The 22789-nt window shown below is 32.6% G+C and overlaps 1 protein-coding gene across 3 annotated transcripts in view; it reads right to left on the minus strand.

Moving 5' to 3' along the window:
• LOC126887337 (uncharacterized) overlaps positions 1-22789 on the minus strand; it is a 197701-nt gene that overhangs the window by 79726 nt on the left and 95186 nt on the right. For all 3 annotated transcript variants that reach the window (XM_050654786.1, XM_050654785.1, XM_050654784.1), the window contains exon 4: positions 4000-4224. In XM_050654786.1, coding sequence (XP_050510743.1) covers positions 4000-4224 — 225 coding nt within the window. The remainder of the gene's footprint in view (positions 1-3999; positions 4225-22789) is intronic.

The raw sequence follows: 22789 nt of genomic DNA on the forward strand, positions 1-22789 counted from the left end.
CAAACCCGACGCTCAAAATGGTGTGAGTTTTTTCTGAACATTATGTGGACCATATAGAACAATTTGGTTTTGGAGGATAACTTTCACTTTGGATGTCTGGGTTTTTGGTATAGTTATATCATAAATATTGCCGAAAAAATATAAGATGTATCGAAAACCTCGACTTTTCACCCTCCATAACTCTGGAACCGTTGATTTTATAACAATTATGTATAGAACATTTTTTGTTTTAAATTTCATTTATAACATTTTTGTATATAACATTGTTTACGCTAAAGTATAGCTTTAGAAATATTGACGAAAAACTTAAAAATACTACTAATTTACCGGCTTCTGTCCCATCTCCCTCCCAAACCGGACGCTCAAAATGGTGTAACTTTTAACTGAAAAATATGTGGACCATATAGAACATTTTGGTGTTGGAGGAAAACTTTTACTTTGGATGTTTGGGTTAGGCCGTTTTTTGGACCAGTTATACTATACTACCTCCGTAACTTTGGAACCATTCATTTTAGAAAGATTATGCATAGGACCTTTTTTATTTCAAATTTAATGTAGAACAATTTTGTATAGAGGGTTATTCATGCTAAACCTCATAGTTTTAGAAATATTGGCGAAAAACTTAAAAAACTACGAATTTACCGATTTCTCCCCCTCTCCCCCCCCCAAACCCGACGCTCAATATGGTGTGACTTTTTTCTGGACATTGTGTGGACCATATACAACAATTTGGTGTTGAAGGATAACTTTCACTTTGGATGTCTGGGTTATGCCATCTTTTGGATCAACTATACTATACTATTAGGAATCATCCTAATAAAGAGAACCAAACAATTGAAGTACAAAAAAGAATCAGATTGGCGTGGGAAGCGTTTTGAAAGTTAAGATGGATACTAAAAAGCACAAAGATACAACAGTACCTAAAAACCCGTGTATTTGACCAGTGCATCCTTCCTGTTCTGACGTATGGCTCAGAAACATGGACATTAACAAAGGTCAACATAAACAAAATAGTAAGTATATATACAGTGATGAGCGCGCTAATAACCGGCAAAATAGCGCAAAAGATGGAAAACATATTAAATTGTGAGATAGAAAGAAATAAAACTAGTAGAGTTGTTAAATTTAGCGATAGTAACATATAAATTGATATTATATTGATTGTTTCCCACCTTTAGACGTATCAGAGGAGTATGTCAACTAAAACTGTCACTGTGACAGTGGCATTTCTCAAAATCGTCCGATACGTCTAAAGGTGGGAAACAATCAATATAATGTCAATCTACAAATTACTATCGCTAAATTTAACACCTCCACTAGGTTCATCTCTTTTTTTCTCACAACTTAATGTGCTTTCCATCTTTTGCGTTATTTTGCCGGTTATTAGTGCGCTCATCACTGTATACTGGATTTCTCCGGCTGTCGCTGCCTCTCCATACCCAGCTTCCAATTTTTTCTATCGTAACACATATCTTCATCTAATTGCCTCGAATCCATTGCCTCCTGAATATTGTCCCTCCAGCTTCTCCGTGGTCGTCCTCTTCTTCTTCTCTCCGGTGGGACCCACTCTAATATTTTTCTCGGCCAGCGAGTCTCATTCATTCTTTTAACGTGACCGAACCATGTCAGCTGTCTCTTTTCAATATCGTCTACTATAGTTTTTTCCAACTTCATACGTTCTCTAATTGTTTCATTTCTTACATGTTGTAATCTCGAAACCTGACAACTTCTCCTCAAAAAGTCCACTTCTGTACTAAGTAGCTTCTTTTTATTTCTTGCACTTATGTCCCAAACTTCTGTACCGTAGATATTCTTCTCTTTGTTTCCTTCCTGATATCTTTGTCCCATAAAATTGAATTGAGGGATCTAGTGATGCTTCTACCTTTATTGATCCTGTGTTGTATTTCATCTTCACTATTTCCTCGTTTGTTAAATATAGCTCCCAAATATTTGCATTGTTTCACACCAAAAATATGTCCTTGTTCCAATGGTAGGTTTTCAATGTCTTCGTTTCCCACTATGAAGTATTCTGACTTGTTCATATTTATTACTAATCCTGCCTGTTGGTAATGCTCATTTAGCTTCCGTATCATATAGCTTAAGTCATCTTGATCTTGGGCTATAACAACTTGGTCTTCCGCAAAGTATAATGTAAATAGGGAGTCGTCTCCCACTTTCAGTTCCATCGGTTTTACTGCTTTTGTCCACCTCTGTAAGGATTGGTATATTTTAAAGAGAGTGGAAGATAGACAACATCCTTGTCGGAGGCCTTTTGAAGTATTAAATGCCTCAGTGAAATTTTTGCCGTTTTTGATTCTGGTGTTAGTGGTCTCATACAACATTTTAGTTGCTTGTATGAGTTTTCCATCGATACCGATGTCTTTCATTGAATGCCATAGTTCTATTATGGGGACACTATCATAGGCTTTTTCTAGGTCGATAAGAGCGATGTGGGTTTCCTGATTTCTTTGTATTCTTTTTTCTAGTGCTATTTTTAAAGTGAAGACATTGTCTACCGTTGAACGTCCCGCGCCAAAACCAGCTTGTTCTTCAGCTTTCTTTCCTTGAATTTCTTGTTATATTTCATTTCTTAATAGCCTGGAGTATAATCTTTTTAGGTCCTTTCTTATGTATGGGAGTAATATGTGATGTTAGCCATTCATCTGGTACTTTTTCTCCATTCAGGCATCTTTCGAAAAGATTTTTAAGCATATCCCATAGTTTGGGTGGTCCATATTTTATTAATTCAGGATTAATCCCTCCAGCTCCGGGTGCTTTCCGGGATTTCATAGTTTTGATAGCTTCTTCCACTTTGGTTTTATCTAGTTCTATTTCGTGTTCACTCTGTATATCATTCTCTCTTTCTTGTATTCTTGTTATGTATTGTGGTCGTTTTTCTACCAATAATTCCTTAAAATGTTGTTCCCACTCGGCATCAGATACACTCTTAATTGTGTGCCCACCTTTATGTGATGTTTTGACATTCTTTATCATCTTCCATGCTTCTCCTAGTTCCTCCTAATTGTTGATCTATGTATTCACATTTTTTGATCCAGGTTGCGATTTTTCTTTTAATCACTTCTCTTTTTACTTCTCTATTTAGGTCCCTGTATTGTTGTTGAATCTCAACGTTTTCCTGATTTTGTAGACGTTGTAAGTGAAGCTGTTTTTTCTTCTCTATTTTCTTCTCGATATCTTTATCCCACAATTCTGGTTTCTTTCCGTTTTCTAAGTTTCCTAGTGCTTCTTGTTTTATGTATGTTTTTATGTGATTATATTCTGCTTCGGTTGTTCTTTGTTCTTGACTTAGTTTCTGTTCAAGTTTGTTACGCACAGATATTGTGTACTTTCATGTTGTAAGCTGTTAATATTATATTTTTCTATTTCTGGATCACATGAATTCCTTTTGTGTTTTTTTTCTTCGGAGTTATTTTGTTTTGGTATAAATGTAACATAAATTTTACCGATTACTAAGCAGTGGTCTGATCCGCAATCAGCCCATCTGAAAGCTCTAACTTCCTGGATGCTAAATTAGAAGTAAGAAAATAGAAGTCCCTCAAAGAAAATCAAACAAATTAATAAGACAGAAAACAAAAGTAAAAAATGTAACAGAACAGGGCCAAAGTGGAGATTTTCGGGCCACAATGCGAAACAGGAAGATAAAAGATGGAATGCTGAAATACAAAACTTAAGACCGTGGACAGGAAGAAGAGGAAGAGGAAGACCTGAGATGCGATGGAAGGACGATATTGAAAAAGCTGCAGAAACTCACTGGAAAAGCGCCTCCAAGGACAGACAGATATGGAAAGATTTGTACAAGGCCTATGTCCAAAGATGGATAGAAATGGGCTAAAGAAGAAGAAGAAACAGATCTGTGCAGATCGATCTTATATCGGATCCTCTACTATACATAATTCTGCCATAAAATCAGTACAATAAAACTATAAATGACATTTCAGAGACTTTTAACAAATAAACAGAATATTGATAATTAGTTACCTGACATTTGTGTATCACGCTGGCATAAAATCCGTCGTGCAGTCCATCGCACTTAAATGTAATATTTTCTGGAACCCTCTCGTAAAAGGGGTAGTCGGACAGGTTGTAACCGTTCAATTCTTTTGGCAAATTTGGATCGTATATGTAATCTATTTGTGGAATACCGGTTAGAAGAGGTTTGGTTGAATTTCCGCTACCATCAGCATTTGCTTCAGTTGAATCCCCCTGGAAATAAATTAAACTTATTAGATATATTACCTGCTAAAACAATACTTAAAACAGACATCAATATATTTAACAAACAAATAGTCAACTTAATGCGACAGGCTCAAACTGAATGTTGCCCAACAAACAAAAAGGATGAAAAACTAAGTCAAATCTGATGTCTCTCATTAGTGTAGGAAACAGAGGTTGAACCTAGCAAAATGGACACAAGTCCAGTTTTATTTTTTTCTGGTATATCAAGGGGTGCTTATTATAAGACTAACTTTTCCTTAAAAAATTCGCCCCGGAACCCCCCTTTTCATCCCTTTAAAGGGGGTAATTGGTGGTTTTTTCGAAACGTAGCCCTTCCTGTACGTTTTGCAAAAAATTTACTTAATAGTAAAATGAAGAGGATTATATTTTCTACTATTTATTTCGTGACAGTATATGTCTATCACCCACCGTATAGCGAGGGTAGCGCCCCAAAGTTGACAAATTTTTAAAAAAGATTTTAGATGTTTTTAAAAAAAATTATTTTTCCCCAACTGTGACGAAAATTAAGAAGAAATCCTGCGGCAATTAATCACAAATAAGTGGCTGCTTTTTTGGTATAGGTTTCATTTAAGGACAATTGCAAATTTTTTAATTACAGGATGTTACATTTTAAAAAACCTCTTTTTATACCATCTTAACCGCCTATGCAGTTTTTGTTTTTTTTTGCACCTTTTCATTTTATTTATAACGTACTTATTTTATTTTCTTTGCACCCTAAAGCCACAGTAATTCTCCTTTTTTTTGGGTGGTTCCGGGGAAAATATGGGGGTGCATTATACAAATTTGTAAATAACACCAGTACATGGATAATCGCTGACAGTTTTTTTACTCTAGCATAGGCGGTTCAGATGGTATAAAAAGAGGTTTTTTTAAAATGTAACACCCTGTAATTAAAAAATTTGCAATTGCCCTTAAATGAAACCTACACCAAAAAATCAGCCACTTATTTGAGATAATTTGCCGCAGGGTTTCTTCTTAATTTTCATTACAGTTAGGGAAAAACAATTTTTTTTTAAATATCTTTTTTTTTAATTTGTCAACTTTGGGGAGCCACCCCCGCTAAACGGTGGGTGATAGACATATGCTGTCGGGAAATAAATAGTAGACTATTAAGTAATTTTTTTGCAAAACGTATAGGACTGGCTTCGTTTCGCAAAAACCACAAATTACCCCCTTTAAAGGGATGAAAAGGAGGGTTCCGGGGCGAAATTTTTTAAGAAAAAGTTAGTCTCATAATAAGCACCCCTTGATATAACAGAAAAAAAGAATAAAATCGGACTTATGTCCATTTTTGCGAGGTTCAACCTCTGTTTCCTACACTACATGTAAAACATTTTTTTTTTGAAAAATGGCTTTGGCAGAGCCAATTAGCCAGACTTGTTTCTGATTGATTGCAGATTCATAGTCATACATTTCTTATAACATAAGTACATTCTACAATTTTATTTTTATAGATACATTGGTACATTGTGTAGCTTTTTTTTTATTTTGTTTTTTTTTTAAATTATTTTACTGTGTTTTTTTTAATATATATTTTAATTTGTGCGAAACACTTTTTTTTACTTCTTTTTTTTTTTCTATTCTTTTTTCTTTTTGTTCCTTTTTTTTTCTTTTTTTTTTGTTTATTTTTTTTGTTATTATTTTATTTTGTGTTTTTTAATATCATTATTTTTTTTTATTTTTTTTTTTAATTTTTTTCATGTAAAACATGAGAGAAGTCTTATTAAAATCATGAGATACATCACATTATCACTGTCTATTATAATCAGATCGCTGTGGTAAAAGAGAACGTAGATATTTTCAAATAAAATACAGATTGAGAGGGGCGTCAGGCAGGGCTGTGTTCTGTCTCCTACCTTGTTCAATTTGTATTCAGAGGATTAATCCAGGAAGCTCTAAAAGAACTAACTACATGATTATAAGTAAATGGTCGACCAATCAATAATATACGGTTTTCCGACGACACTATTTTATTAGCGGAATGTCTTGAAGATTTATAATAAATGGTTGACAGAGGAGTAGAAGTCAGCGAAGAAAACGGATTAACCCTAAACACAAAAAAAAAACAATTTATGGTAATAACAAAAGCCCAACAGCGCCAAAAAGCATAACAATACATGGAGAACAAAAAAAGTGGAAAAATATAAATACATATTTGTGTACAGTTATTAATGAAAATAATGAATACACAGAAGAGATTAAAGCAAGAATAGGACAGGCAAGAAATGCTCTCAATAATATGAAAAAAGTATTCTGTAGCAGGGGCCATACCCATGGACAGGGGGCCGTGTCCCCCTAGCTTTTCGTTTGCTTTAAACTATATATTGTTATCCATAGTGTACAAAATGTAATGTGCAGAATAATCACGTCTGCCCCCCCCTGAAAATTTTTATATGGGCGCCCATGAGCAGGGATATTATAATTTCTTTAAAAATAAGACATCTGAGATGCTACGTGTTCTCCGTATTGTTTTGTGGGTTGGAAGCTTGGACATTAAAGAAAGATGTTTCGGACAGATTAGAAGCCTTTGAGTTATGGGCCTACAGAAGGATGTTAAGAATAAGTTGGGTGGATACAGTCACGAATGTCGACATGTTGAGAAGAATGGGAAAGAAGGAGAGGTTTTGAATACAATTACAGTTAGAAAACTGCAATATGTGGGACATGTCATGAGGGGTGAGCATTATAGCTTGTTGCAATTAATATTACAAGGAAGAATACAGGGTAGAAGGAGTCGTGGAAGAAGACGCATCTTCTGGTTAAACAATTTGAGAGCGTGGTTTAAGTGAATTTCTGTTGATCTCTTTAGAGCAGCGGTATAAGGTGCGAATTGCCATGATGATTACCGACTTTCTGAGAGGAGATGGCACATGAAGAAGAATGACCGATGAGAATTTTTGGTTACTGAAATACTTGCTGCTTCATTTGAGGTGGAGATGATGCCTTTCTGTTTGTTTGATGCTAATTTTTGCCGCCATATTTTTCTTGCAGAACAAGATTATTACATATCAAATAAAAAAATTAGCAACGAAGTCAGGATTTATGTAATCATGCAAAATACCTGTTATTTATGTTCTCACTGTCACAATAAAATATCTGCATCTAGAACTATTTGACTATTTTGACTGAATAAATTGATCAAAATAGAAGCCAAAGTAACATAAAAACATCCAACGTGATTTAGCGGTTTCCATTAACATTTCAAAAAATATATCTCCTCTACTTTCGATATTTATTGATAAAAAACTAGTCTTTATAAATTACTTTATTGCATAATACTCGTATTTTCTTTTTATGTTTCTACTAAGATATCTATGACGACAATTTTGTTGAATATTGCTCATAATTTCGAAGGATTTCTTATGCATTGTTTATCGTGTTTATGGTTTTTTTGAAAAACATAATTTCTTCATATAATACTAATGGATGACCTTTATTATTTTAAATTGATTCTTGTGTTTTTGATACATAATGTATTGGATATAAAGACATAAGTTTCGAGAAGAAATGCAACACCGTGACTCAACGAAAAATAGTGTATAATATGTCTTTAAGGTCCACGCTTATAAGTACTTTAAATATTTATACACGAATGGCACGGTACCTATATTTATATTATCAAGTATTTGAATATGCTGGTGTCCCTGAAGGCAGTGTCCTTGGACCAGTGCTGTACCTGAAGACAACATCACCAGAAGTTACAACAGCAACTTACGCAGATGATACAGATTCCATCACACAGATACATCACACAGATTCCACGTTGACCTAAATGCTATACAAACTTGGTTAAAGATGTGGCGTTTACGAATCATATTATATACTAAGGATTTCCACAGTTTTCACTGTATTCGTTCACTCAATCGATCTCTCTAGTTATTTTTGTCTTCTTCTCTGAAGGATCTTCGGAGTCAGTATCTCTTCCTTCTTCCTATCGACCTTCTCTCTATTATTCTGTTTATCCAACGTTTTGGTCTGCTCCTCTGACATATTCGTACCAGAATAAGCTCTTCTGTTCTATGTAGTCTATTATATTTGAGTTCATTCCCATTCTTTTCTTAATCTCTATATTATTTATTCTATCTCTTCTGGTCACCCTGCAGCTTCCCCTTAGGAAGTCCATATCTGTTGCACTTACTTTGCACTTACTTTGTTGCGCTTCTGTTCTGTTACACTTCTGTTGCACATCTGTTGCACATCTGCTGCACATCTGTTGCACTTACTTTGTTTTTGCTTTTCTTGTTTATTATCCAATTTTTATACCCATAAGTAAGAATATTTCTTGTCATGGTGTTATATATTCTTCTTTTTGTTGTTATACTGATGTTCTTATCCCACAGTACCGGGTACAATTTTACTCTGCTGTCTCTTGTCTGTCCTAGTCAATTTTTTATATCTTCTTTAGTTGTTCCTTTGATATTATGAAACCCAAATACATGTACCTACTTGTCTGTTCCATTGATTTGTCTATACGAGCCAACGACACAAAGTCAGGGCAGGAAACATTTACAAACCGCAAGGGACACTGTCCTCCGGTATCGTTAAACGGTCAATCTCTTTCATAGAAGGGCGACATAAAATATTTGGGAATGTATTTGAACCACTGTCTCATATGGAAAAAACCCATCTTTACCAAGCGAAAAAAACTGGGCCTCAAACTCAGCAAACTATATTGGTTAATATGCCGGAAGTCAAAACTGTCAATCGACAACAAAATTTTGATATATAAAGTTATTCTAAAACCTCTATGGTACGTTTCAATCAAGATGAATGCTAAAAATGACAACTGTTAACGAAGAAGTACCTAACTAAACTCTGCCAACGAGATGAACAGAGATTAACAGACCACTCCAATAATCTAGCTCAAAACTTTCTAAGGAAGACAACACAGTTGCCACCTTGGTTGATGATATAGCTGAATGAAGCAGTAGGAACGACTAGCGAAGAGGCGACCAACAACGTCCAAATAACAGTTAACCAAATCCAGAAATGGACACAAAATGGAGAATAAGGCTTAATGAAGCTAACTATGTCCATGTTAATTTCACCAACAAAAAATACAATAAGTACCAGTTATAATCAACAATATCCAAGTACCATAATGCAGATACTGCTAGGTATTTCAGATACTGCTAGGTATTTGGGAATAACATTAGATGCAAAACTTCGCTGGAACGCTCACGTCAAGAAAAAAGGGAAAAACTAAATATAAGGTATAAAAAAATGTAGTTGCTAGTTGGAAGAAACTCCACATTGTCGATACATAATAAGTTGTTACTTTGTAAACAAATATTGAGACCTGTATGGACTTATGGATTCCCACAATGGGGGTGTACTAGACCAAGTAATATAACAATAATATGTACGAAGATTCCAGAACAAAATACTGAGAAATACTATCCTTCTAGGAATCAAAACTGTGGATATAAACATGAAGAAGATGGCAGGAAGTCATGAGCAACGACTTCATAGGTACGAGAATATTGAGGCAATCCAGCTCCTCGATACTACTGGGCAAACTAGAAGACTGAAGAGGACAAAGCTTTTTGAACCAATTTGAGTGATAGGTGATAGTGAAAAGCAGATCATAGTGGTTGTGCACGTTAGAATAATGCACTATCTTGTTAGTTTGGTTTAGATAAGAAACGCTATTATGGGGTAAGCTCTTAATTTTAAGGAACAGTAGTAATTTAGGTTAAATTAAAATTGCTCATTGGTCATTTATGACCAGATTGTAATTGTAATAATCATCATCGTAGTGATGATTATGTATGATTCATCATCATCATCATCATCATCAACCCGTACGCGTCCACTGCTGGACATAGGTCTCCCTCAGCTCTTTCCATTCATCTCTATTTTGTGCGGCTTGCATCCAGTTACCGACAACATGTTTCAAATCATCGGCCCATCTGGTTAGTGGGCGTCCTCTGCTCCGTAGTGCTTCTTCTCGCGGCCTCCACTCGACAATACGTTTTGTCCATCGGTTGTCTGGCAATCTGGCGACGTGTCCTGCCCAATTCCACTTAAGCGACGCGATTTTTTCGACAGCGTCTGTTGTTTTTGTTCTACGGCGTATTTCTTCGTTTGGGATTCGGTCTCTCAGGGAGACACCCAACATCTGGCGCTCCATAGCCCTCTGAGTTACGCGAATCTTGTTCACTACATTTTTTGTTAGTGTTAATGTTTCGGCTCCATAAGTGAGTACAGGCAACACACATTGGTCAAAGATTTTCCTTTTGAGGCATATGGGCAAGTCCGATTTAAATACATAGTTAAGTTTACCAAACGCTGCCCAGGCTAATCCTATGCGACGTGTGAGTTCGCACGTCTGGTTATCTCGTCCCAACCGAATTTCATGTCCTAAGTACTTATAAGATGCAGTCTGCTCAATATCCATTCCATCAACAACAATATTACGATTTAGCACCAGATTAGTCATTATTTGCGTCTTGTTGATATTAATCTTTAGTCCGACCTCTAAGGAAGCGTAATATAATTTGTTCAACATTATTATTGCATCATCCATACGATCGGCTATAAGGACAATGTCATCTGCGAATCTCAAATGACTGAGCTTCTCTCCATTTATATTGATACCATATTCGTTTAGATCTGCCTTCTTAAATGTGTGTTCTAAAAGGGTTGTGAACAGCTTTGGTGAGATGGTGTCTCCCTGCCGTACTCCTCGCTGTATACAGAATGTATTTGTTTGTTGTTCAGACAGTCTTACGCTAGCCGTTGCCGTTTGGTAGATATATTTGATCATGTTTATATGTATGATTATATATTGTTAAATATTTCATTTTGGTGCACAGCTGTGGTCAGTGAATGGTTTCAAAAGCATTCTTAATTTAGTATGGTTTCAGTTAATACATATTACGTTAAATAATAAAACAGTCCCCATATTTTCTTTGTTTTTAACGATAAAAGGGAATTTAAAAAACAAAAAACTAAAAAATCCCTTGTGTCCTGTTCTCCCTACAGGGTGTCCCAAACTTAAGAAAACCATGTCCTTTCTTCCACTCTGTATAAACTGAAAAGAGAAGTTTGACTAAACCTTTGACAAACACTGTAAAAATCAAAGAAAAAATTTAAATAATATAAACAAAATTAGCGGAATCCGTTAATCCGTTCGCGAGAAAATCAACTATCAAAATGATCATAATTTTTGGTGGTGCAAAACTCTTGTGTAGTTATTCCAGTTATTAACAAATTATTCGTCTTGATTTCTCTTTAACGTTCCACGTTTTTTCTGGTTAAGACCACTTAATGACGCACTACCTTTACCGAGATGACTGTGATTACGAATGGTTAATGGAAAAGCCATGTTGAAATATTTACCAAGTTTTGTTTCAAAACTCGTATCTTAAATTACAGTTTTAGGATAAAATATTTGACATTTTATGAATCATGATATAATCCCAGAGAATAAAATTTCAATGCAAGTAAATCATAATGAAATTCGCTTGATTTGGGATCATTTTTAAATAATAGTTAAAGTGAAAAGAAATGATATTGAAAGAAAAAAATACATTTAAATATTTTTTTTTTATTTAGAGAATAATATCGCATCAACCATAGTTTATTAGCGACTACTTACATAAATTTTATGCATTGTGATACCGTGCATTTAGTTTTCAATATGATATACATACTTAAAATGGCAACACTGCCGGCTTCCCACATTTAATAAGCTATGCGTTATTATTATAATTTATAGACATGTCAACATTGTAGGCGGAATTCTTCTTCTTACCGTGCCTATCCGTTCCGGATGTTGGCGATCAGCATGGCTATCCTAACTTTGCTTGCTGCTATTCTGAATAGTCCGGCTGTCGATGTATTGAACCGCTTTGAATGTTGAAATGGATACATTGCATCTCTCTCTGTCTCTGTCTCTGTATCTGTCTCTCTCTCTCTCAATCTCTCTCTCTCTCTCTCTCTCTCTCTCTCTCTCTCTCTTTCTCTTTCTTTTCTAATGATGGTTTCAGTATTTTTTATTTTAGTTATTTCTTTATTTATAGGTATTGACATTTTTTATTGCAGTAATAGAATTTATTTGCCCACCTATAAATTTTTTATTATGTTACATGACACCGTAGACTGTAGACATTCTAGTATTGATTTGGTCAATATAATTGTTCTTCACTATTCTTCGTCATTAATACTTGTATTAGGACTTATATGGTGCTAGTGGAGTGAATGGATGACTAATTTAGGTGCAAAAATTCTGTTTTCGTAACAATCTTGGTATAATTAACCGGTTTGATATTTATCCTTATTTGTAAATAGAAACAATTCTTAATAGGTATTTCTTTTAATAGCTTTAGTTAATTTTTATCAATAATAGAATACTAGTTTTTTAAATGATACATTGCATTGCGTCATGTTATATAAAAAATAATCTGTAAAAATTATTATCAACAACACGTTGGCTTCTGAAACAGTTTGCCTTAAGTTAATGTTAATCTAACTAAGGTAATGAGAGCAGGTACCTGGCTTCGAATACTTCTACCAATTCTGTCCCAAGCATACGCGATGGGATATAAATCGGGATTGTCCGCTGGCCATGCTATATATTGTTATGCTCTACTTTATCTATTTATTTAGATTGATTAGCAAATTCTTAATTTAATTGATTATTCAATTATTTTATTTACTGCCTATGTAAAAACAAAACTAAATTCAAATTAACTTTTCCAATCAATTTTATTCTCAGGGGTATCATTTTAATCATTTTAAATATTCACCGGTAGAGACATTTCGTGCTACAATTAAGATTAGAATTTGTTTTGGAGTCTTAATTCAAAGTTTGTTACGAACCCTTAAACATATTCAACAGTCATTTATTATAAACAAATGTGTTTCTATGACCTATGTGCTGTGAATGTTACAGAATGAAGAAATTACAGAAAATGTACAATGTATGTATCAATGTTGAAAAAAAACGCAAAAAATGTGTCTATCATGTACATCCTTTTTTAAACGCTTTTCTTTACTTCAATAGTTTGCATCAAATATTTAGACGTTAATTTGACTGACTTTTCTTCAATGCAAATGAATGAAAATTTGCAGACATATGCATTCGCGGGAAAAATACATGAATAGTCAATAAAAACATTTTTTGTTTATTAATTGTTTAAATAAAAAACGATTTTAAAGAAAAATGCTTAAATTCTCTTGTTTTTTTACAATGAAGAGACTTGAAACTTTTACAGATAGTAGCTAATTGTATGAACTATACATAATTTCACTTTTCACGTTAATTGTTTACGTTATGCTTCATAAATAAACAATAAGGTTTCAAATTTTTGGCCGATTCCGACTACTTTTCATGTTTGTACATCATATGTTTTATACATATATTTTAATAAACATGACGATATATTTTTATGTTTGAAAAGTGTAAGACTAAAAAGCAAAAAATAAAAAAATATGAAAAAAATATTTTTAAGAAACGTTTTTATTTAGTTACTAGTGACTAAAATTAAACATATAAAAAATTCAACTAAAAATAAAAAAATAAAAAAAATTGGAAAAATGTAAAACATTCGTTAAAGAAAAGCGTGGTGCGAAAACCGTTTATTCGATGAAGACGCGCCACGCTTTTCTTTGACGAGTGTGTTAGATTTATTCATTTTTTTTTTATTTTTTGCCTTTTGGTTGATTTTTTTATAATATGTTTAATTTTAGTCACTCATAACTAAAGAAAAGCGTTTCTTAAAAATATTTTTTTCATATGTTTTTATTTAAACATATTTTCATGTTTGAAAAGTGTAAGACTAAAAAGTAAAAAATAAAAAAATATAAAATTTTGTTTTTAAGAAACGCTTCTCTTTTGTTACGAGTGACTAAAATTAAAAATATTATAAAAAAATCAACTAAAAAGCAAAAAATAAAAATTCAAACTCGAAGGATTATTCGAAAAAAACTGTTAGACAGATTAAATATACAAAAATCTCACACATTCGTTAAAAAATTGAAAAAATCTAACACATTCGTTAAAGAAAAGCGTGGGGGGTCTTCATCGAATAAACGGTTTGAGGATAGATACTTTTTTACTTTTCGCGCCCCACGCTTTTCTTTAACGGATGTGTTAGATTTTTTCAATTTTCTAACGAATGTGTGAGATTTTTGTATATTTAATCTGTCTAACAGTTTTTTTCGAATAATCCTTCGAGTTTGATTTTTTTTATTATTTGCTGTTTAGTTGATTTTTTTTTAAATATTTTTAATTTTAGTCACTCGTAACTAAAGAAAAGCGTTTCTTAAAAAAAATTTCATATATTTTTTTTATTTTAATTTCTTTTTAGGTACGTTTTGATAAAACAGTAGAGTTGTTATAAATAGTCCAGGGCGCATCTGTTTTGAGATGGACGTTGAGTGGTGACTCAAATTTTTTTGCAGAAATTGCTTGAAAATAACTCAAATAATAATATTTAAGTTATCCTCCCACTCAAAATGGTCCGGAACATTGTTTAAATAACCAAAATGTCAAATTATGAAGCAAAAATTCGATTTTTTATTGGTTTTTTGATTATAACTTCAAAACAATTCATTTCTGAGAAAAGTTGTACTAACATAAAAGTTGCGTAATTAAATTTCCTGCAATATAGAATTGGTTAAAAATTTAAAGAATAGTCACCCTTGTTGCAAAATAGCAATAATTGCGAAAAAAAAAACATACAAATGGTTTTTCAACCATTCATGCTACACTTACGACCTTCACATTTTACCCAGAAAAACTTTATGATATAGTAAAACAACACTGTAAATTTCATTACGATCGATTTAATAGATTTTGCAAATTAAATTTTGCAATCCAGCTTTCGCAAAAAAATTCATTTTTTTTACATGTTGCAGGACTGAAAATAAAGCAGATAACAAGTTGAATTTTTTTGGCTATAGAACGGTACCGTACCTTTCATATGCAATTTGCAAAATTAAAATCGATTAATTACCACGGCGTAAGGAAATTTTTTAAATAAACATTATTTTTTGGTGCTACGCGCAGGACAGCGGTGTTCGATTCACACAAGCTGATTTCCACCAAAATTTCTTCCACTCTTTATCTAATATATTATTTTCTTACTCTATATTTTGTTGTATTTTAATATTTTAATTCCACAAAAATCAAACTAATTTTATTATTGTTTGTGAAATATTGTTTAAACAATTGCATATGTTTAAAAATATAAACTTTTATTCGCTAAGTTAAAATATATGAACAAAGAAAGTTTTTGCTAAAAAAAGTGTTATTTCAACGGATAGAGTATGTGTTTTTATTTTGCAATAAAGAAATTTATTTATTTATATCGAAATGTAATAAAAATTAAAATGTATCAATCATTATCAAAGGTCATTGGATGCAAAATCAGAGCAAACTATCCGCTGTCCTGCGCGTAGCACCAATAATTAATGTTTATTTAAAAAAATTCCTGACGCTGTGGTAGTTAATTGATTTTAGTTTTGCAAATTGCAAATGAAATGTACAGAACACTTCTATAAGTAAAAAAAAATCAACTTGATGTCTGCTTTATTTTCAGTCCTGTATCATTTTGAAAAAATGATTTTTTTTTGCGAAAGCTGGATTGCAAAATTTATTTTGCAAAATCTATTGAACCGATCTTAATGAAATTTACAGTATTGTTTTACTGTATCATAAAGTTTTTCTGGGTGAAATATGAAGGTCCCAAGTGTGGCATAAATGGTTTAAAAACGTAAAATGCGAATACTTGTTTTTGTATGGTTTTTTCGCAATTATTGGTATTTTTCAACAAGGGTGACTATTTTTTAAACTTTTAACCAATTCTATGTTGTAGGAAATTTAATTACTCAACTTTTATGTCAGTACAACTTTTTTCGGAAATGAATACTTTTAAAGTTATAATCAAAAAATGAAGAAAAAAATCGAATTTTTCCTTTATTTTTTGACATTTTGATTATTTAAACAATGTTCCGGACCTTTTTGAGAGGGAGGATAACTCAAATATTATTATTTGAGTTATTTTCAAGCAATTTATGCAAAAAAATTTGAGTCATCTCTCAACGTCCAAATGTACTAATATTTTTACAGATGCGTCCTGGTCTAAAAAGAAATATTTCCACTTTTGTCGTATAATAATCACCGTATCTCATCCCGATGTTTAAGAATCGCTCTAGAAATTTCAAAGCTTTGTAATGTATGTACTTATCGCCGCTATGTACTTATTAACATTATGTCAGCGGTAATGCAACACAGAAGTATGGGAAATATAAAAACAAAAACAAGTGAACGAGACTCGAGAGTTATTGTTCCGTTTAGTAGTGTCGTGAAGTCATCAATTATCGCCTGATTTTAATGATTTTCTCTGCCATAAATTATGTATATATATACAAACACGATAATGAGCTTAGTTTTAATACCTACTAAATAGAAAGTAAAATATATAGACCGAAACAAAATGCCATTCCAAAGAATTTAATATAGCATCGATTTTAACAAAAATTTCATTTTAAATTCAGGATCGGATTTATTGTATTTTTAATAAGTTATTTTGGCTGCCATTTGCACGTATACACACCGTTATTAGGCTGCAACGTCCTTCCGGCAGAAATCTATGGAGGAGCATCAATGAGCCGCAAGCCCTTATCCCTTGCCCAAGTGGATAAACTAATTTATTATACGCAACTTTTGTTCTATACAGTATTTTCACTAAGTCCATACTTTTCGAGTTATTTTTGTTTTTTTTTGAAGTTATACTTCTTTACCGGCGATAGAGGGTGAATTTTTATATGTTAAAACCTATCAGCCCGGCACATGCGCATTATAACTTTGTTCTGATTGGATGTTCAAATGACATGTCAAAAATTATTCCAAATGGCGGCTGTGGTACAGCTGTACACTAGGTTCGCTTTCAAGATGCAGTAGAAATAGAAATAAACAAACCAAGACACGTTAAATGCCACTAGGAACACAACCGGATCATAATTTACAATGTATATACATTGTACATTCCAAATCATGATTTCCAAAGTTTTTACATTGTAAATTATGATTCGGAAGTGCTCCTAGTAGCATTTAGTCGTGTCTTGGTTTGTTTATTTTCTACTGCATCTTGAAAGCGGACCTAGTGTAGTTTGATTATTTATAGTTGTTGCGTTTTGAAATTTGTGTGAAAAGAAACAAAGTTAGTTAATAGTTATACTGCCTTTTTAAATAGTTTTCATATACCTATATTTTTGGACTTTTGGACAAGGAAAACTCATTCTAATTTGGTAAGTAGTTTTTATTATAATCATATTGTAATTAAACATTTGGATTAGGTTGGAATACATACATTTATTTTCTCAAGAATGGGGATTTTAGAGAGAAATCCCAAATTAGGTCCGATTTTTATTTTTAAATTATGATATTTTGGCGTAGATTTATTTATCTAGTAGGTATGTAATGCTTTGATTTACATACTTAATTTGATTACCAACAAAAGTTCTACCAATTTTCATCTAATATATTGTTTTCTTACTGTTTTGTTATTTAATATTTTCTTCCACAAGATTTAAACTACATAATTTAATTACATATAGGTATATTTAAAACAACTGTCAAACAGTAAAACGTTCAGTTACCCTATTTTTCCACATGAGAAATAATGTGGGATTGGACGAGTGAGTCTAGGCTTCGATTACGAATCAAAGCGGCATGAAGTTCACGGGTTCGATTCCCGATGCAAGTTTTTATTTTTTTTTTCCATTTTATGATTGTAAGTATATTTGTTATATATTTTTTTTTTCAGAGAATGCGTATTTAAAATTTTTGCCAACAATTATTATCGTTCAGAAATAATTTTTTCTTTGTGGCATTTTTCAATGTGTTTGTGTGCGTTTTATTCTTTAATTTTTTAAAATTTTTGGTATTGTCTTAAAAATCACATAATATGTAGTAGAAGTATAACTTCTTACGTGCGTACAAAAGTACACACACATTCTTTTTTGTTGAAAAATCAACATATTCCCCGCAAATAATTCGAAAAGTATTGACTTGGTGGAAAAACTGTATAGAACAAAAGTTGCTTAGAATTAATCAGTTTCTTTTTTCACCCACGAAACGGGGTGAAATTCACCCCAGAGTAAAAGCACACATCGGCACAATATCACTTGTTTTGTTTGACATGTTAGCTACGTGCATGCCAAATTTCATGTGATTCCAGGTGGTTTTTTTTTAAATTAAGAGCAAAAACCGTGAGTAAACGTACTATATACCATTATTTTTGCAATAATTTATTAATAACAAAGTCAGAACGTGGTTTAAGCTATTATTACTAGTGACAATCGATTTTGCTTATAAAAAATACTATAAAAAAGACTACAAACTTGCGTAGATAACGCAGTTCGAGCTTTTTGGCGAATAAACAATTATTTTGTTATTAACAAAATAAAAACACATTTTGAGTAATCACGACTAGTCGCATTCGATTCAGCGACCAAAAATACACCAGAGAAGACCTTAACACTATCAATTTATTTACAGGGCTTCTAATAATTCCTGAAAAACATCTAATTTTACCATAATTTGTTAATAACAATTAAACGCACCGCATTTGGGCTTCAAGACCATATCCATTGAATTCAGCGACCCAAAAAACCTATAATACCACCATCAAATAGCGGCGATCTAAAAGTGCCACGGGACCCCCTATGTTGCTACTAGACTACATGAGAGTTTAATGAAAGGGTAACAAATCAATTGGATGTTCTGTCCAATAAAATACATAGGACGTTTTCGTAATCTGACGTTCTAAATTTTTAAACTGTTCCACAATTAAAACTTCCCCTGTTCCAGTGGTACTTTCAAAGTTTGTCGTGGTTGTCATGGTTGTCATATTAGTTTTAAAAATTCTTGTACAAAACTAAAAAAAATATTACGAACCTGTAGAATTTTTAAACTAGAATATTGTTATCTGTAGATACATTTAATATTTCTTTTATAATATTAACATTTTATAATCGTAATGAGACTGTCTTATTAAAAAAAACCAAGGTCGAATTCCGTTCAATGGCATTGCCATAATATATGTTAGAAAGTAGACCTATGTATTGAATTAATGACGTAAGAAGAACTGCATAGTTTCCAGTTATATTCACATATAACGACAACCAATGATTTACGATTAATATACTGTCAACGCGATTCAAAGCAATAATTTGGATGGCGTTATGTAACAATGTATGTTTTTTATTAATGCGACAATTGAAGAAGAAGATATCACTATTCTGGAGTGGCCTGCTTGCTCACCCGAACTTAACCCTAGAGTATTTGTGGAATATCATTAAAAGCAAAATTAGAGCTCGCCAGCTCGCTCGAAAAATTATTATAAGCTGCTCTTGATGAATGGAACAACTTACCACAACAAAATGTTGAAAATTTGATTAGGAGCGTGCCCACACACCAATGCCCAATGCCCACGTGCCCAATTAAAAATCACACTACATTTTCTCTATTATTTTCACCCCTGTAACTTATTAAAATAAACATTATAGAAGTTTTCAGGGACTTTAGGCCCTCAGTAATATCTTAATCTTCGTTTTTATTGTATTTATTGTAATTCTGCGTTTAAATTTTTCAAAAATACTTATTACTTTTCTCAGGATTCGAAAAAAAATGAATTCCATTTAAATAGCATTGGAGCCGAAAGTTTGTACCGATCCCCTTAACCCTTGCCTAATTTGTAAAAAAACCTGTATGACACCTTTAGTTTATCTTATTTCAAGGTTGAATTAAATGTTATAACATTGTGGAATAGGAATTCCTGCTTAAAAGAAGCGGATTTCAACTTCCTGCACCTCCTACAGGAAGTAAAACAATAATTATTATTTACAAGACACAACATTAAAAAACCTTCACGTAACTACTAAGCATAAGACAGTATCACTTTAGTTAAAGACATTTTTTTATTCTTAGAATCGTAGAGTAATTATCAATAATACTACTCTTTTTTTATTTACACAAATATACCCGCAACAACTACTAAGGGTTATTGGCAGGGGACATGCACAGACAGTAAGATACATATTTATTGTTACCTAAAAATACTTTATAATGTGTTATACAGTAAAACCTGTGTTAACGGCCACCTGCCAAAACCGGAGACCTGTACTAACGGCCAGTTTAAAAATTCCCCAAACCAATTATATGTAGACTACAAAAACTGGCAATACCGGCCACCTTTCTATATCGGCCAATAGTTCTTTCATTTTTAGTGGCCGTTACTGATAGGTTTTACTGTATACAGTTGAGTCCCTGAATCTTTACCCGCACGTCATCATTTATAGGTCTGGATCCCGCGTATGAAAAAAAAGTTGATTAATAGCAAGCTGAAAATTTATTAATAGCTTAAGGGTGCCTAGTCGGATAAACTTTAATATATAGAATAGAAATATGCTTTATTGTCACTGAAAATTATACAAATTTTATGGACAAAGCTTAATTAAAGTCAGATAAAATAAATAAATAATATCTAACAATAACAATAACAAATACAATTTTCTGAAATTTGATAAATCGTCAATATAAAAAAAATATGCATAAATACAAAATATAAGTTAATAAAGTAAAGAAAAAAAAACAAAATCGATATATTGCAACAATTTATAGAAATTGCAAAGTGAATATACAACAAAGTAAACTATTTATAGACATAGGAACTAATAAGTTTAAGCTGCTGCATGTGACACCCAAATATAGATAAGTTTGGTTACTTGTACATTACTGTAATTTCTTAGTTAGTCATTAAGAAACTCTTCTACTGAATAATATGGTCTTTTAGATAGATGAGCTTTTGTCATTTTACGGAACTTGGGGAAAGATGTTGCAGATTTGAGTTGTAAAGGAAGATGGTTGTATAGTTTTTTTGCGGAATATAATATAGATTTCTTTACTAACTCAGAGGACGGGATCGGTAAATAGACATCAAAATTTGAATTTCTGGTGGAGTAGTCATGACGAGGTCTTGCTGGAAAGACATGCATGTGTTTACAAATTCAGCAAACAGTTTCTAAAATATATAAAGATGTAAGGGTTAAAATGCCGTGATCTTTGAAGTAACTTCTGCAATGTGTTGTTCTTCTGAGGCCAAACAGATACCTTATTGCTATTTTTTGTAATTTAAAAATAACATCTAATTGGGCAGCTTTACTAGAACCCCAAAAAGGAAGACCATATCGAAGATGAGACTCGAACAAGGAAAAATATGTTAGTTTAGAAGATGCTAAATTGAGTTCTTTCGAAACAGATCTTATAGCATAGCAGGCTGAGGTGAGTTTCTTACTTAACAAATCGATATGAAGGGACCATTTGAGGTTGCTGTCTAAAAAAATATCAAGAAATTTTACAGAATCAACGGTAGAGATCTGGCTGTTATTAACAAGCAGGGGTTGAAGAGCACTTTTATAGGATAATGTTACTGTCTTATCCACGTTAAAAGAGAGTAAATTAGAGTCAGACCAGGTTTTTATCGTAAGCAAATCAGAAGTTATAGTTGCATGAAGAGATGCAATAGTTGGGTTGCTCCAAGTGATACTGGTATCATCAGCAAAAAGAAAAATTTTTCCATCGATTTTTAAGTTAGTGATATCATTTATAAAGATAAGGAACAGTAGAGGACCCAATACTGAACCTTGTGGTACTCCACATACAATGTTTTTGAGACTAGAGTCAGTATCATTTGCTCTAACTAGTTGTTTCCTATTATTCAAGTAAGATTGGAACCAATTCAAAGAAATACCTCGAATCCCATAGAAATTTAGTTTTTTAATCAAAATGTCGTCGATTTACACAATCAAAAGCTTTGGCATAGTCACAGAAAACAGTGGTAGTATAAAGATTATTGTTTAGTGCTTGGTAAACCTCATGAAGCACAGAAAACAAGGCATCAGTGGTACATTTATTAGTTAAAAAGCCGAACTGATTTTGGGATAAGATGTTGTTATCAATGAGAAAGGACATAAGACGGGTTTTTATGAGTCTCTCAATAATTTTTGAAAGTACCGGTAGTAAGGCAATAGGTCTATAGTTGCAAGCATTAGATTTTTCACCACCCTTATGAAGGGGAATAATAATAGCTATCTTTAGGCACTCTGGGAATTTGTCTCTTTCAAAGGAATCATTAATTAGTGAGACGAGGATTTCCAACACATTTTCTGTGAGATTTGAGAAGATTTTTATGGATAGTCCATCAGTACTACAGGATGATTTGCTTTTGATACTATTGATAGTTTGGATCAGTTCAGATATATCGATTGGTCTTAAAAAGAATGAATTCGAGAACACTCCTGAATTGGGAAGATAGGAAATAGGATCTTTTTGTGGCAAAATAGTAGAAGTTATATTTTTACTCACATTAACGAAATATTCGTTTAGATTTTCCGGGTCTGGAAGGGCAAATGTTTGAACTGCGTGAGTTCTATTTCGAAGATCGTTTATTATGGACCAAGTTTCTTTTGCAACACTTTTAGAGCTTTCCATACGATTTTGAAAGTAAGCTTTTTTAGC

This window comes from Diabrotica virgifera, chromosome 6, assembly GCF_917563875.1.
Source record: "Diabrotica virgifera virgifera chromosome 6, PGI_DIABVI_V3a".
Lineage (NCBI taxonomy): Eukaryota > Metazoa > Arthropoda > Insecta > Coleoptera > Chrysomelidae > Diabrotica > Diabrotica virgifera.